The sequence below is a fragment of the Lynx rufus genome, unplaced genomic scaffold (assembly GCF_022079265.1).
Source record: "Lynx rufus isolate CCGP_SWC_20201006 ecotype Redwood Valley unplaced genomic scaffold, mLynRuf1.p SCAF_9, whole genome shotgun sequence".
NCBI classification, from domain to species: domain Eukaryota; kingdom Metazoa; phylum Chordata; class Mammalia; order Carnivora; family Felidae; genus Lynx; species Lynx rufus.
Genome location: NW_025814897.1, coordinates 110,865,346 through 110,882,169, shown reverse-complemented (window position 1 = coordinate 110,882,169; position 16,824 = coordinate 110,865,346). Strand labels below are relative to the sequence as shown.

General features: G+C 59.1%; 1 protein-coding gene across 1 annotated transcript; it reads left to right on the top strand.

Moving 5' to 3' along the window:
* The first annotated feature begins 4,167 nt into the window (after nt 1-4,167).
* UNC93B1 (unc-93 homolog B1, TLR signaling regulator) lies at nt 4,168-14,230 on the top strand. Its single transcript, XM_047070621.1, has 11 exons — nt 4,168-4,327; nt 4,528-4,669; nt 5,162-5,315; nt 7,366-7,527; nt 7,734-7,866; nt 8,198-8,291; nt 8,846-8,970; nt 9,767-9,949; nt 10,435-10,708; nt 12,587-12,705; nt 13,451-14,230. The coding sequence occupies exons 1-11, from the start codon at nt 4,232-4,234 to the stop codon at nt 13,790-13,792; spliced, it is 1,824 nt and encodes a 607-aa protein (XP_046926577.1). The 5' UTR covers nt 4,168-4,231; the 3' UTR covers nt 13,793-14,230.
* Nucleotides 14,231-16,824: the final 2,594 nt, after the last annotated feature.

Here is a 16,824-nt window from a genome sequence, read left to right as displayed (position 1 = left end):
CAGTCTGTGAGTTCCTCCCCCGCCTGGCCCAGGGCTGTGTGGCCCGTCCTCACCCCACTCCCGGCCCGCGACAGATGGTGGGCTCTTGGGCCACAGCTTCGAAAGGCTGCATCTCGGAGCTTCCCGGTCCCTTCAGGGGTCACTCATCATCCCTCTCTCCATTCATCAGATTTTGTGGGCCTGCCCTCTTCCTGACGTAGTGACAACTAAAAATCTCCCGTCCTGTCTCTCTCCACAAGAGCCATCTGGCGGGGGCACCCCCTCTCTCACGCCCCTAGAGGTGTGGTCCGGCGTCCCGGAGGCTTCTGTTCCTCCTATCCCCCTCCATCCTGCTTTTAGTGAGCAGAAGCCCTTTTCTGCTTATTCCCATTTTGCAGGTGTGGGAGTATGGGGGTCTGTGCAAGGTGAGGGGCTGGGGTTTCCCACACTAATACCAGAGAAGACCGGGCACTCGGCTTGAGGGGATGCCCTGGGGACCCCGCTTTGGGGAGACAGGACCCTTCCCCAACCTTCTCCTTCCTGGCTTGTCCTGAGTTCTGATGGAGACATGGCTGCAGCACAGTGCACTTGGCTGAATTCTTTCTTTCTTTGGCGGCCTCAAGGGAAGAAGGGCTTTATAGACCACAGATGCTAGTCTCTCCCCAGGCGCCATACGGCTTTGGAAGGGGTAAGGGCTCATTCTTGGCATCACTCTCCTGCAGAGCCTCGGAACCCCCTGCCTCCCACCCCTGCTCCCCCGAGCTCACACTCTGAGGCCACACTGCCCACCTCAGGCAGCCATCTTTCCTGCTCACCCACTGAATTCTACAGGACTGCATCCTCCTGGGGGTGTTGAAGTCCCCCCTACGAGCCCCGGGACCTCCTGGGCCTCCTCATCCCTTCCCACCCTGGGCCACCGCCACACCCAGGACTTGGTCATCGCCCAAGGTAATGAACCCCAGCATCCGTTCTCTGACCACGGCCTCCTGGCCTCCTAGCCTCCCAGCATGCACTGCAGTCCTGCTGTGTCCTGTCTCTTCTGCCTCTAGACCTTGAGCCCCCCCTCCCTCCTGCCGCTTTTGTAGCTCCTACTCTGGGCGGCTCCATGCAGCCTGAAACCTCTGCAGATTCAAGCCCTCGGCACTCCCAGCTCCCCACCTGCCCAGCAACCGTGCTGGGGTGGATATTTGTCACTTATCCATCCACTCACATTTATTGAGCACCTACTAAGGGCTGGTGCGATCCTCCGCGTGAGGGGCACATGGTGAGGATTTGCCCGGGAAGGAGGGGACGTGGGGAAGAGACCATTAAACCGCAGAAAACCAGAAGGGAAATAGTCAACGGTGGGGGTTGTACCTGTCATGGGGTGGCTTCCTATTCTGAGAGCGGAGGGTAGGAAGGACACCTCCTGGGGGGGGAAGGAGGAAGAGGGCTGCAACCAGGAGGGACAGCGGGGGCAAAATGGGGGAGGGAGGGAAACTGGATACTTTTGAAAATAGAGACATAACTGACATAGACCCTTGTGTAAGATTAAGGTGTACAACGTATTGATTTGACACATTGTTGCTGCAATATGATTGCCAGTGTAGGGCTAAAGAAAACCTCTATCACATCACATAATCATTTCTTCTAGCGGCGCGAATCATTGAGATCTAGTCTCAGCAGATTTATTGTTTATCGTGCAATTTTGTTGTCTGTGATCTCTGCTCTGTGTGTTACGTCTTTAGGATTTATTTATTCCAGCTGCAGGTACGTATCCCTGAACAAGGCCGCTCCCATACCCCCACCCCCACCCCCAGCAGCCACCATTCCACTCTGTTTTGTTTTGTTTTTAATGTTTATTTATTTTTGAGAGAGAGAGAGAGAGACAGAGTCAAGCGGAGGAGAGGCAGAGAGAGGGAGACACAGAATCCAAAGCAGGCTTCAGGCTCCGAGCTGTCAGCACAGAGCCCGATGTGAGGCTCGAACTCAGGAACCGTGAGATCGTGACCCGAGCCAAAGTCAGACGCCCAACCGACTGAGCCACCCGGGCGCCCCTCCACTGTGTTTTTTCGAGTCATTGTTGTTGTTCTTTTTAGTTCTATTTTTAATGTTTGTTTATTTTAGAGAGAGAGAGAGACAGCATGACCAGGGGAGGGACAGAGAGAGAAAGAGAGAGAGGGAGACACAGAATCAGAAGCAGGCTCCAGGCTCTGAGCTGTCAGGACAGAGCCCGAGGCGGGGTTTGAACTCTTGAACCGCGAGGTCATGACCTGAGCCAAAGTCGGATGCTTCACCGACGGAGCCACCCAGGCACCCCCTTGTTGTGCTTTTTAGATTCCACATATAAGGTGTGTCATATCATGTGTGTCCTTCTCTTTCTGACTTGTTTCCCTTAGCATAATGTCCTCGAGGTCCATCTACGCTGTTGCAAACGGCAGAATTTTCTCTTTTTTCCTCCCAGCTGAAAAGTATGTCATTGTATCCATATGCATCACAACCTCTTTACCCTAAATTCATCCACTGATGGACACTTAGGTTGCTTTTGTATCTTGGCTATTATAAGACTGCATTAACATGGGAGTGTAGACATATTTTTGATAACCTGTTTTCTTTTCCTTTGGACGTACATCCAGGAGTGGGATTGCTAGATCATGTGGTGGTTCTACTGTGAGTTTTCTGAGGAGCCTCCAGACTATTCTCCAAGATGGCGGGACCAGTTTGCCACCCCACCAGCAGGGCACAAGGGTTCCATTTTCTCTGCATCCTCACCGACATTTGCTATCTCTTAACTGTTTTCTTTTGCTGTGCAGAAGCTTTTAAGTTTGATGTCGTCCCACCCACCTGTTGATTTTTTTTTCTTGTACTGTTTGTGCTTTTGGTGTGATATGCAAAAAATCTTTCCAAGACCCATGTCAAGAAGCTTTTGCCCTGTTTTCTTTAGGAGTTTTATGGTTTTAAGGCTTCCATCCATTTCAAAATTTTTTTAATGTTTTATTTATTTTTGAGACAGAGTGAGACAGAGCATGAACGGGGGAGGGTCAGAGAGAGAGGGAGACACAGAATCCGAAGCAGGCTCCAGGCTCGGAGCCGTCAGCACAGAGCCCGACGCGGGTCTCGAACTCACGGACCGTGAGATCATGACCTGAGCCGAAGTCAGATGCTTAACCGACTGAGCCACCCAGGTGCCCCCAGCCTTCCATCCATTTCAAATTAAATTCTTTGAGGGTGTCAGATGGGGATCCAGCTTCATTTTTCTGCGTGAGGTTACCTATCCAGTTTTCGCAACACCATCTGTTGAAGAGACTGACCTGGGAACTGTAGATTTTTTAAAGCTTCCCAAGTGGTTGCAACCAAGGTGATAGCCAGCGCTGTGGAGCCTCAGCTCCTGCAACGCAAGAACTTCGGGGGCTCCGCTGCAGGGCGGACCCCACGGGGAGGGTGCAGGAGGCTCCGGGGCGCAGCCAGCAGCCTCCCACCAGCCCTGTCAGAGCTTCTGCCTGCAGCCGCCACGCCGCAACTGGAGGGCGGTGCATGGGAGGAGGGCACCGGCTGTCAAGTCCGGTGGTGGGATCCCTCCGTGGGGCTGCTGTGGGGGGCCCTTTGCTGACCTGCAAACACACCGCATGGGGCGTGGAGGTGGAGCTGAGGGCGACGGTGGTAGCCCTGAGTAGAGCCTATTATGGCCTGGCACTTTTCTAAGGCTTTGCGTTAATTAAAAAAAAAAAAATTTTTTTAATGATTTTATTTTTGAGAAGAGAGAGAGCATGAACAGGGGAGGGGCAGAGAGAGAGAGAGGGAGACATAGAATCCGAAGCAGGCTCCAGCCGCTGAGCTGTCAGCACAGAGCCCGACCTGGGGCTCGAACCCACAAACCGTGAGATCATGACCTGAGCCCCCCAGGCCCCCCAAGGCTCTGCATTAATTTAGCAATCCGGTGATTGCCCTGGGAAGCCGTGCTGAGTGAGAAAACGGAGACCCAGAGAAGTGGAGTTGATTCCCAAAGCTACCAAGCCAGGAAGTGGCTGAGAGAAGAGTCGGACTTGCCCCTCCCGTCTCCGAGGCCAGGTCCCGGCGGCCCGGGGACACGGGCCCCGCCCCCCGCCCCGCCCCCTCCCCGCCCCCGCGTTCGCGGACACCTTAGGCCCCGCCCCTCGCGGGCCGGCGACCCGCGGGGCGGGGCGGGGGCGGGTCCCGCCGCCTGGAGGAAGTGTCCGGCCCGCCGCTCGTGCACCCCAGGCGGCCGCCGCCAGTGCTCCCTCGGGGTCGGGCCATGGAGGCGGTGCCGCCGCTCTACCGCGTGGCGGGGGCCGCGGGGCCGCAGGGCGACGAGGACCGGCTCGGGGTCCCCGACGGGCCGGGGGCTCCGGTGAGCGGGGACGGGTCTGCGAGGGGGGGGGGGTGCGAGGACCGGGAGCGCGGGGGGGGGGGTCTCCCCGGCGTGGGGGAGGGGGGGAGGCGCCGCCCCCGGGTCGGGCCGTGGCAGCGGGTACCGGGGGTGGGGCGGTGCGATGCGACCCCCGGGGCCCCCAGCCCGGGTGCGACGTGCACGCCGTGCGTGCCCCGCAGCTGGACGAGCTGGTGGGCGCGTACCCCAACTACAACGAGGAGGAGGAGGAGCGCCGCTACTACCGCCGCAAGCGCCTCGGCGTGCTCAAGAACGTGCTGGCGGCCAGCGCGGGCGGCATGCTCACCTACGCCGTCTACCTGGGTAGGCGGCCCGCAGCGCCAGAACCCGCGGCTTCCCCGCGGCCTCCCTTCCCAGCCCCGGTCAGGGAAAGAGAAACCTTAGGGGCCGGTTGGCTTCCCTTCCTCTTTCACTTCCTCCTCTGCCGCGCTCGCAGCCGCTGCAGCTGTGGCCTCACCACATGGAGGTGGGGTCAGGTGCAGTGTTCTGGATTCCCAGGGAGCGCGTGGCCAGCCAGGGTCTGGGCGTCCTGGGCGGGTCTGCCGCCTTCCAGATCTGGAGCGCTGGACGTGTGTACGGGGGAAGGGTTGGGGGGGGGGTGCGGGGAGGGTCTGGATTCAAGTGGCCGACGCTGCCACGGGCTGTCAGGACGCTTGGCCCAGCCTGGGCATCCCTCTCGGTCCTCATGGGCGTTGGAATCGTGACTGGCGCCGCCTCCAAGCTGGCGCGCAGGCCTCTGTTCCGTTGCCGCGGGAGTTAGGCTGCCCCCTCTGTGCCCGCCCCCTGCCCCCCCAGGCCTCCTGCAGATGCAGCTGATCCTGCACTACGATGAGACCTACCGCGAGGTGAAGTATGGCAACATGGGGCTGCCCGACATCGACAGCAAGATGCTGATGGGCATCAACGTGACGCCCATCGCCGCTTTGCTCTACACACCTGTGCTTATCAGGTGCGTTGCTGCTGTCCCCGACAGGGCTGGACTGTCACTCAGATACTGAAGGGTGCAAGGGCTCTTGGCCCATGGGGTCTCCCCCTGCCCGGTGTTCTTGGGGGTGGGGAGCTGGGGAGGGGCCTTGCCTGCCTGGAGGGGTGAGAGAGAGGGGCGGACCCAGGTTCAGGGAAGGGAGCAGGAACTTGACCCCAGGGCACACTTCCCACAACCGAAATCCACTCCTGCTCCTTCCCTCACCTTGCCTGTGCCCCACATGGCATTGTCTTTGTGCCCTCCTCCGTGGTTTGGAGCTACAGGGACCTTTCCAAGACCAGGGCTGTGGAATCTCTGGAGAGGATCTGATCAGCCCTAACGCCCAGGCAACCAAGCCCGGCCTGATCAGCCCCATGGCCGGTATTGAGGGAAGACATGGCCCGGCAGGTGCCCCAGAGGGTCTACCCTGGACCTGAGCCTTGGAAGCATCTGGTCCAGCCTTCTGGCCAGTGCAAAACCCCCCTCCACATGCACCCTCCCCACCGGGAGGTGGGTCTCCGCTCAGATGAGACCCAGAGACTAGCAGACCAATTAGATGGGTTTTAGTTCCTCTATCTTAAACAAACAAACAAAAACAAAAAACTCCTCAGTCTTCACATTGAGGACTCTGTGATGGTAGAATCTTCTGCAGAGATGGGGGCACCCAACCGAGGCTCAGAGTTGGACATTCAGCTCCCCTCCTTTTTTGTTTTTTTGTTTTTTTTTTTTTGCATATTCACTTTATGCTTGTAGCTCTTCCCTTCTTAAAATTAAAAAAATTCTACAATAAATTTCTAGCGGTACCTTTAGCAGATCAGAGCCATATGAAAGACTATGGCTCTGAAAACATACCACTGTTGATAATAACAGCTAATTCTTCATTTCCCATGTGCTGGGCACTTTCTGAGCGTTCCCTCATTCCCTAGGATCCCAGGGAGATCTAAGAGACGAGGAGAAAACGAGACATTCAACGGCTTGCCCAGGTCCCACCGGTAGCACCTGGCAGTCGGAAAGTTTGACTCCCTCGCCCTAAGCTTGCCCCTTGCCCAAACTATCAGGCTGATTTCCTAGAGGGCTGTGCCAATTTGCATGGCCTCGGGCTGTGCGCATCATTTTTTAAACCACAGCCTCACCAGCAATGAGTGCTAATATTTTTACTTTTTGCTCATTTACTCCATCAAAATGTGACTTGCCCCCCCCCAATAGATCAGAGTGGGCTGCCTATCTATTGTTTATATGGCAAAATAAGGATAATAACTGGGGCCCTGTAATAGAGAAAGTAATTGTGATCGGAAAATCAGAGTCATTTGGCCTTGAGCTTCCTGGACGCCAAAGCGAGGAAAGGAACTAATGAGCACAAATAACTCAAAAACACCCCAAAGCTCCTGGCAGTGGTTTTTAGCCTGACTAGCCTCCGTGCCCTGAGCGGGCCCTTATCCGGTCAGTGGTCAACCACCTTTAAGCCCAGTGTGGCATTTTCTCAGAGTCAGCAAGCCTGTTGTCCTAGAAGCCAGTGAGGACGGAGCTTCCCAAATGACGACAGTGGACGGCAAGAGCGACGGGCAGGGAGGAAGGGATGTTGGTCCTGCCAGGACCTCTCTCTGGTCCTAAGTTTCCTCGACCCAGTTTGACTTGCGTCCCTGGGCCCTGAAGCCACAGCACGTGAGCTTGGATGGAGAAGGGGGATTCGCGAGCCAGTGCAGAACACAAATGAGGGCTGGATGTGCACACAGGCCACTGACCGGTGACACCGCCCCTTCTCCCCCCATCCTTGCAGTGGCCACGAGAAGCTTGTGGTTTGGGCTCTGTGCTCCCCCTTCAGCTGTGGAAACTGATTGTGGGGACCTGGGACTGAGACCACCAGCAAGTCCCTGTCTCTGCTACTCTTAGAGCCCCTGACTCCAAGGCCAGGGATTACTCCCCGTCTCGCACCGCCTGGTTGGTGAGCCGGCACCCGGGTCTGTGGCCCCTCTGGTCTCAGGCCCCAGTGGTCTGGGCAGGCTCGCGGTGCCAGCATCCCTCCTACTGCCCGCAGGTTTTTTGGCACCAAGTGGATGATGTTCCTGGCTGTGGGCATCTATGCCCTCTTTGTCTCCACCAACTACTGGGAACGCTACTACACACTCGTGCCCTCAGCTGTGGCCTTGGGCATGGCCATCGTGCCTCTTTGGGCCTCCATGGGCAACTACATCACCAGGTGAGCCTGGGGGGGGCCGCAGGGCGGGAGGCTGGAGACCTGGCTGTGTCTCTGCCGCACTGCCAACCTCAGCTGGCGGAGCTCTCTCTGCCTTTCGGGTCTCAGTTTCCCCGTCCGTGAGACGCAGCCCCTAGCCCTGGGTGCAGGAAGGAGAGACATCTGGTAGAGGTTGGACTGGGGGAGGCTTTCTCTCCTTTGTGGTCCAGGATGGCTCAGAAGTACTACGAGTACTCCCATTATAAGGAGCAGGATGATCAGGGCCCCCAGAAGCGCCCGCCGCGGGGCTCCCACGCGCCATACCTCCTGGTCTTCCAAGTGATCTTCTATAGCTTCTTCCATGTGAGTCAGCTCCACGTTGGCGCCATGGGGGGAGGGTGTTGCAAGCCCAGAACCCACACGTTGGAGCCCATCCCACAGTCCTTTCGACCCTCCAGTCCCACTGCCCTTTCTTGAGCCGCCCTCTGCTTACTGACCTCTGGTGACCGACCTCCTCGTCTCCTTGTTGAGGAGAAAGTCCTCCTGCGCTGGGCACTCCCTCCTGCCACCAGGCTGCCCCCAGAGCGGGGGGAGGGCTCCTCTTCGGCCAAGGCTGTGCCCAGACCCCTTTCAGATCATGCCTGTGCCCCGTGCCTGCTTCTGAGCCCAGCCCAAGCTGCCCTCCCGCCCACAGCTGAGCTTCGCCTGTGCCCAGCTGCCCATGATCTACTTCCTGAACCACTACCTGTATGACCTGAACCACACACTCTACAACGTGCAGAGCTGCGGTTAGTCTGCATGGGGTGCGACCCCCAGGCCTGTTCACCTCCCCCATTGAGTCATCCGGCAGACACTGGGCTCTTGAGAGTGCCCAGAGAGGATGCCCTTGCCCGCGGGTCCAGGGCTGAGAGCCTGGTGGCCCACACCTCTTACGGGCAAGGCAAAGGACCCTGCAGGAGTATGCAGTTAGGACATCTGACCCAGCCTGGTGGGGACAGGGTGCATCAGGGAAGGCTGCCTGGAGGAGATGCCATCTGGGCTGAGCCACAGATATCCTCAGAGCTCAATCACTGCAGGGTGAATGTATGCAGTTGGGGGATGGACTGGTCCCCACCTCCAGCCTCCAGGCACTACGGCAGGAAGGGGGGCTAGGTGTTCCTCTCCTTGTGGCCCCTCCAGCCCCAGCGGCCCTCTCCTCCAAGCTGCTCCCCAAATGAACCTTGCCTTTGCAAGCACTGTCCTCACCCACCACCTCTGACTCTCCCCTGTACCCTCCCTCCTTGCTCCATTTCTTTGTGGTTGAGTTGACAGTGTGCTCTACTCCCTGCGTCCCACTCTTCAGGTACTAACAGCCAGGGCATCCTCAGTGGCTTCAACAAGACGGTTCTGAAGACGTTACCACGGAGCCGAAACCTCATTGTGGTGGAGAGCGTGCTCATGGCAGTGGCCTTCCTGGCCATGCTGCTGGTGCGGCCTTGGATGGGGTGGCGGCGGAGTCAATAAAGTCTGGGGACTGAGGCGGGGAGAAACGGGTGCCATCTGGGCGCGTTGCTGGCAGGCAGCCTGGGCGATGTCCTGGTCTGAGGTGGGAGCCGGGTCTGAATCCTGGGGAGGAAGCCTGAACCTAGGAGCCAGGCTAGAGGTTTGGGAATGAACCTGGAGTTGGAATCCCAGAGAACAAGGGAAGGGGGACCAAGCCTGGTCTGGGGTGGAGCTGGAGACGGGGTCCTGGAGGACTGGGCTGGAGGCAGAACCCGAGAGGTAGAACTAAGGTGCAGGGGGCGTGGCTTGGGCGTGGCTTCTTCCTGGAGGCGGGGCTGGGAAACAAGGCCGAGGTCTACGGGTGAAGCTGGGGGCAGGACCCGAGGCTGAGAGGCTGGGCTGAGGTCTGTAGGTCTGTGGGTGTGTCTAGGGGCGGGGCCCTGGGCTGGGAGGCGGGGCCGAGGTCTACCGGGGAGCCTGCGGGCAGGGCCAAAGGCTGAGGGGTGGAGCTTAGGTCTGCGGGTGTGTCTAGGGGCGGGGCCCGGGGGCTGGGAGGCGGGAGTAAAGTCTGTGGTGAGTCTAGGGGCAGGGCCCAGGGTTGAGAAGCAGGGTTGAAATCTATGGGTGTGTTTAGGGGCGGAGCCCGGAGGTGAGGCCGAGGTCTGTGGATGGGCCTGGGGGCGGGGCCTGGGGCTAGGAGGCGGGGCTGAGGTCTGTGGGTGTGTCTAGGGGCCGGGCCTGAGACACGGCAGCCGGCCCCCCTCAGCCCGCGGGTCCGCAGGTTCTGGGCCTGTGCGGCGCCGCCTACCGGCCCACTGAGGAGATCGACCTGCGCAGCGTGGGCTGGGGTAACATCTTCCAGCTGCCCTTCAAGCACGTGCGTGACTTCCGCCTGCGGCACCTCGTGCCCTTCTTCATCTACAGCGGCTTCGAGGTCCTCTTTGCCTGCACTGGTCTCACCCTGGTAAGTACCCCCTGCATAGCGTTGTCAGATAATATACAGAACTTCAGGTTAAATTTGTATTTCGGCTAAAGGTTTTGAATACATGTATAAGTATGCACAGGTGCGGCCCAGACACCCCCCTTCCTTTCTTCCCTCCCTTCCGCCATTCCCCCACTGCCTTAGGCACGTTAGTTTAACCTCTCTGGGCCTCAATTTCCTTTACCTGTGAAGTGATTCTAATAACCATGCTTGCTCCCAGAGCTGTTACATGGTTGAGATAGAATAACGCCCATAAAGTGTATAGTTCCATGCGGGGTACAGCCTTGGTATCTGAGGACATCGTTCAAGCCTTCTCCCCTGTCTGTGCCTTCAGAAGCTCCCCATGAACTTCCCGGGAGTAAGCCCTGACTTGGTCCAGAGGGGACAGGGTGTGGCCTGAAGACCTCAGGTAGGGAGGGCCAGAGCCTGGGCCAGCTGACCTCTGACACTCACTCCTGTCCCCCCAGGGCTATGGTGTGTGCTCCGTGGGGCTGGAACGCCTGGCCCACCTCCTCGTGGCTTATAGCCTGGGCGCCTCCGCTGCCTCGCTCCTAGGCCTGCTGGGACTGTGGCTGCCGCGCTCGGTGCCCCTGGTGGCTGGGGCTGGAGTGCACCTGCTGCTCACTCTCAGCCTCTTCTTCTGGGCCCCCACACCTCGGGTCCTGCGACACATTTGGATCCTCTACGTAGCGGCTGTCCTCTGGGGTGTGGGCAGTGCCCTCAATAAGACCGGGCTCAGCAGTGAGTATAGCCATGGGCACTGGGATGGCTGGGCAGGGGACCCTGTGACTGCCTCGGGGTGGTTGGGGAGGAACACAGAGATCCCAGGGACAGACATGGGGTCCCACGGATACACTAGGGGTCTGTTATGGTGGAGGTGGGTGAGCATCCCTGTGGACACTCCCAGGAGTGGGAGGAAGTTCCATGGGCTGCAGAGACAGATGAGGAGGGCTGTGGACGCACCGGGGGCAGGTATGGGAGTTGCACGCCACGGACATCCTGTCGACACCCCAGGGTGGGCTTGGGGCCCTGTGGCCACTGGGGGTGGGGGCGGTTAGCGTGAGATCTTGTGGCTACACGGAGTAGGTACAGGGCTCTGCGGGCACCCCTGAGCGACAGTGTGGAACACCACACTTGGGATACTTTGCTTTCCAACCAGAGGACAGGGCCCACCCTGACACTGGGAGCAGATTGCTAGTCCGTGCTCTAGGGAGCCTGGGAAGCAGCAGGTGGCCCTGTACACGCACACATGACCTTTTTATGGAGAAGAGCTGGGAGCAGGCATGAAGCCCCAACGCCGGTCTGCAGAGTAGCAGAGTCCGGGCCCTGAGTCTGGGCTGCTGGGGTGGGGGCCCCGGGGAGTGGAACTCCGTCGGCAGGAAAGTGGGGGGGGGGGTCAGGGTTCGGCTGTGTGATGCTCGCTGCCCCCAGGTAGGCGTGTGCCCGTGACACGCCGTCAGCACACACAGGTGCGGTTATTTGGATCTTCCACATCAGCATCCGCTGTGATGGGCCAGTGCTGTTAACAGTTTTGAACATCACCCTGGGGGCGTGATGTGGTGGAGGTCATGCCTGCTGTGGGCAGGGCGGGGGCTGGCTCAGGTGACCCCTGCACCCGCCAGCAGACAGTCAGGTATCCGCATCTGTCACAGGGCCTGGAGCCCCCGCGTTCTGGGCCACGCTCTCTCGGCTGTTGCTCTCAGGCCGCCAGATCTGGGCAGCATCCGGTGTTGGTACCAGGTCTGGATTAGGACCTGGTCCTGGAATCCCCTTCTGCCTGTTCAGTTCTGCTTCCTGCCTCCTCCTTGTGAACCCTGGGGTGGGGGGGGGGCTCCCTGTCCCTCCACAGTAGCCCTGGGGGGAGCGGTCACGCTGCAAGGCCTTAGGGCAGGGGAGTTAATGTCCCGAGTGGCAGGTGAGGGTACGATTTGCTAGGTGCTCTGTGGGCGCTCTCACATTAAAACCTCAGAACACGACACATGATATGCATCATCTCATTTACAGTTGGGAAAACTGGCCATGGGGAGTTAACTTACGCTGAGACTACCCCATAGGGCCAACATTTGAATCCTCATCTCTGTACTAAGTCTCTCCACTTCACAGTCCTGAGTCTCCTGACTCCCTGTCCGGTGGTCTTTCTTCCCAGTCCAGGGAGGATTCCTTGAAAAATAAGTCCAAACCTCCCCTTTTCAGGTTTGATTTGCAGAAAGCTTGTTGCTGCGAGCAGTTTGCCCTCCCTGAGCCCAGGGTGAGGAGAAACAGCCTCCTCCAAAGGCCTGGCGTTAGGCACCTGGGGTCCGAGAGAGAACAGGATATGACGGCATATAGAGTTTTCCGCCTTTGAGACCACACATGTGCTCCAGAGTGAGGCCCACACTGTACCTACCCCCTGCAAAGTTCACCTGTTCCTGCCTCTGCTCAGCTCCCCAGGCAGCGTAATAACGGGGGCTTCCACCAGGGGGCAGGCCAGGACCGGCTCACAAGGGCTCTCCAGGCGCTCCAAGGCCAAGGGCTGAGACCAACCCAGTGCTGGCTCTGAGGGGGTCACAAGTGGGAGATCAGCCATTCTGGTCCCCGTTGACCCCTCTCCCCTTCCTGCCCTGTCCTGCCCACCTGCAGCACTCTTGGGAATCCTCTACGAGGACAAAGAAAGGCAAGACTTCGTCTTCACCATCTACCACTGGTGGCAGGCGGTGGCCATCTTCACAGTGTACCTGGGCTCAAGCCTGCCCATGAAGGTGAGCCTGAGCGTGGTAGGAGGAGGGTCTCTGGGGGCGTTAGGCACCCCTCATGCCAGCACCCAGGCAGATACTTTCTGAGTGCCCACTCTATCCTCACAGCCCCCCAAAAGGCACTACTCCCCAAGGGCCGGGTCAAGCCCGCTCCAAATCCAGGACCCGCTCACTGCCTCACCTCCCATGGGCCTCAGTTTACCTGTCTCCGAAGGGGTTCACAGTTTCTCTTTCCTTGGGTGTTCATCCCAGACACCTGCGGGTAGTTTGATGATCTGTTCCCAGGATGTGAGCTCTGAGCTGGGCCGGGAGGGTCTTCCCTTCATTGGCCTGCGGGGAGCAGGGTTCCTCGTGCTCTGCTCCCACCTACTGGTGGGTCAGTTTAGCAGGTCGAGACCCAACATTTGAAAAAATGAAATAGAAGACATGAGAGCAGGATGTGCTGCTTATATGTGTGTATGGACTGTTATGATGGGGAACTACGTTTGTCTGTGGGCTACAGCCAGAAACGTCTGAGAGGCATTTCTTACGAGGCTGCCTGCGCTAAGGGACACAGGAGTCTAAGCCCCAGGGAGGGGCAGAGCTGGGCTCTGAGCCTCGCCCGCGGCACCGTGCTCAGGAAGCTAAGGTGGCTTGGGCAACTGTGCAGTGCGATGCGGGACGCGAGCGCGCCTGTCCCGCGAGGGGCTAAGCGGGGTAGGCGCGGGGGTGGTGACCCGCGGGTTCCCAGCATCCCTCTTTGTGCGCACAGGCTAAGCTGGCCGTGCTGCTGCTGACGCTGGTGGCGGCCGCGGCCTCGTACCTGTGGATGGAGCAGAAGCTGCGGCGGGGTGTGGTCCCGCGCCAGCCCCGCATCCCGCGGCCCCAGCACAAGGTGCGCGGCTACCGGTACCTGGAGGAGGACAACTCGGACGAGAGCGACGCGGAGGGCGAGCGCGGCGGCGGAGGCGGCAGCGGCGGCGGCCCGGGGGACGGCGTGGAGGAGGAGGCGCCGCCCGCGGGTCCCCGGCCTGGCCCGGAGCCGGCCGGCCTCTGCCGCCGGCCCTGCCCCTACGAACAGGCCCTGGGAGGCGACGGGCCCGAGGAGCAGTGAGGGGCCCAGGCTGCTCGCCGGCCTCGGTTTACCGCGTCTCAGGTCGGGGCCCCAGTGACTGCGCCTCCTTCAGGAAGGACCTTGGCCCCCAACCCCGTGTTCGGGAACGGCCGTCCGGAGCCCCCGGGCCACCTGCAGCGGGGGCCCGTCCCGCAGCCCCTCTTGGACGAGACGGAGCTTTGAGACCCCTGGGTTGGAGAGACGGACGGCACAGCCGACCCCCCCACCTCCGGGGCCGCCCTCCACGACCCCTCCCCGGGCCCCAGAAGGGGCGGGGTCCTCCTGCCGCCACCGCCCCCGGTCCCGCCCCAGCTCCGCTCTCGGCTGCGGGGCTCCGCCCAGTGCACCGCGCGCTTTGCACATCATACCCCCGTGGTCCGTGAAGAGACACGACTTTTTATAGAAAATGAGAAATAAAGAGGTTTTGTATTGTCCTGACCGGGAAGTCTCGAGCTGCGGGGGTAAGGAGGGCGCCCGGGACGGGTGCCCGGCTGACCCTCCTGGGGCAAGATCTCCGACCCCTTGACCCCCGCCGAGGGGGAGGGCCCCCTAACCCCCGCCCATCCGCCCGGCCTCCCTCCTGGAAGCCCCGCCCCTCCCCACACCCACCTGTTTTTCCAGGTCCCACCGCGTCCACCCGGGAGAGACAAGCGCCCGGCTTGGCCTGCGGGGACCGCGGCAGAGAGTGTGACGGACCTGCCGGTCCCTCGTGGGTCTAGAGGGCGCGACAGACTCCGAAGGTCCAACTCCCACCGCCCCTCCTGCAGTCTCCATAAGCATCTCCAGCCCTCCCGCCCGTCCTCATCCTTTTTCTGTCTATTGGGGTGTTTCTGCCTGCAGCTCCCCCAAGGGACTCCTTTGGGAGCCAGGTCCACTTCTGAGCCGTGTCAAGGTCGCCCCTGCTGGTCTGGGCAGGGAGAATGGTTGTCTGAGCCCCGGTGAACTTGGCCACTGCCCTGCTGTAGCCTCAGCGGCCGGGCCCATGAGAGCCACAGACCCCCTACAGCCTGAGGGCGCCCCTTTCTCCACGACCCCCATGGGAGGGACTGAGACCCCACTGGAAAGGGCTTTGAACGCCTGGGTGAGGACAGCTAAGGGGGCCACATGAGGGTCATAAAGCCCTGGTTGCACCCCAACAGATCCTCTGCTGTGACCACACCATTCCTCACCCCCCACATCCCCTCTACCCCCTGAAGGCCAAGGCCAGACCGTGTCCACACCCACTTCAGCCTCAGTTCTCTTAGACACCCCACGCCCACCACCATAAACCACGCCTCCACTCTCTTCTGTCCTCGCTCGAGTTTGCATCTAGCAACCTCTAGGGGGCCTTGGAGCCAGGCTCTGTGACCTCAGGCAAGGGCCTGACCCATCCGAGCCGCAGATTCCTTCTTGGTAAAGTCAGCGTCGGTAAACAAGGAGACGTGTTTGAAACCCCTCAACACAGTGGCTCCGTAGGAAACTCACAAGGATGCAGAGACAATCTTACATTTTCTAAATTTTGGAGGGAAGCAGCAATCCTGCGTACCTTTCCACCCCAAGCGAACTAATAGAGCCAGGTGGCTCCCAGCTTCAACATCAGATCACGGCACAGTCCCTTCACGTTGTACCTCTGAGACGTTGGGTTTCCTGTGGTTTTGGGGATAAGAAGGGAAAGTCACCACCATGGACCAGGAAGTGAGGCTGGGGGGCGTCCAGTCTGATTTCAAGGTGTGAGAAGCTGGCCAGTGCACACAGCCGATTAGTAAGTAGTGGTAGTTTTTTTTTTAATGTTTATTTTTGAGAGAGAGAGAGAGAGGCAGAGTGCGAGTGGGGGAGGGGCAGAGAGAGGGGGAGACTCCAGGCTCTGAGCTGTCAGCACAGAGCCTGATGTGGGGCTTGAACTCACGAACGCAAGGCAAGATCATGACCTGAGCTGAAGTCAGATTCTTAACCAACTGAGCCACCCAGGTGCCCCAAGTAGTGGTAGTTATTGAAGAATGAAATAAAAGTACTGTTTTCTCTTCCTATTTATGCATATTCTATTTCCTAAATGACCACTAAGTTATTAGGACATAAATTTGTATTATTTGGACCTAAAATAAAATTGGTAAATAGATATGAGATGTTAGATATTTCTTTTGGCCTGGGAGCGCTGTGGAAAATGACCGAGGCACCAAGGGTGCCAGGAACCGAGAACGTTTAGCACAGCACTGGCACAGAGAAAGCTCTCAACGAACCTCAGTGAGTCCCTCACTGGACCTGTGGCACCGCTTGCCCCGAGGACCGGCTGCCTCCTCTCCGGGCCTCGTACTAGGGAAGGTGGGTAAATCTATGATCTGTGACTCATGACAAAGGAGTCCCCCCCCTCCCCCTGTCTTCTGCAAACCAACATAAGCCCGATACCAAGTTGTCTTTGGCAGATTCCGGGGTCCTGCAGGCATGGAGGGCAGGGAAGGCGACAGCTATAGTAAGGGCCATAGGTCCCCACCCGCCACCCCCACCTCCGCCCCAGCCTCCCTACCAGGTGGCCTGCACACTCAGGCAGGTGAAGGGCCGGAAGCTCAGACTTTCACTGACAAGCAGACCCGGAAAGGGTCACGTTGTGTGACCTGTAGTCCAGGTGAGCGCCATCCCTCTGCCCTTCGAGACCCCCATCAGCATCTGTGTGGAAAGGAAGGTTCTCTGGCAGCAGATGCCGGGAGCTGCAATCCTCCCGGCAGGATTGCAGCTAAACTCCCGTCAGAGCTGGGCAATCAGACACTAGCCTCTGAATGCAGGGCTGGGTGCTATTCAGAGTGTGGACCCCTGGTGTGCCGGGCAAGGGTGAGAGGGGGCGGGAATAGGTCTATAATTTGTCACCGTCCAAAGTCATTTCTTTCTTTCTCTCCCTCTTTTTTCTTCTTTCTTTCTTTTTCTTTCTTTCTTTCTTCTTTCTTCTTCAGTTTATTTATTTTGAGAGAGACAGAGATGTTGCGAGCAGGGGAGGGGCAGAGAAAGAGGGAGAGAGAGAGAATCCCAAGCAGGCTCCGCATTGTCAACGCAGAGCCTGATGC

Excerpts from the sequence above, each read along its gene's own strand:
- UNC93B1 (XM_047070621.1), top strand. The coding sequence starts at position 4,232 with ATGGAGGCGGTGCCGCCGCTCTACCGCGTGGCGGGGGCCGCGGGGCCG. Across the intron at positions 10,709-12,586 it reads CAATAAGACCGGGCTCAGCA|CACTCTTGGGAATCCTCTAC; the intron begins GTGAGTATAGCC and ends GCCCACCTGCAG. Across the intron at positions 12,706-13,450 it reads GCTCAAGCCTGCCCATGAAG|GCTAAGCTGGCCGTGCTGCT; the intron begins GTGAGCCTGAGC and ends TTGTGCGCACAG.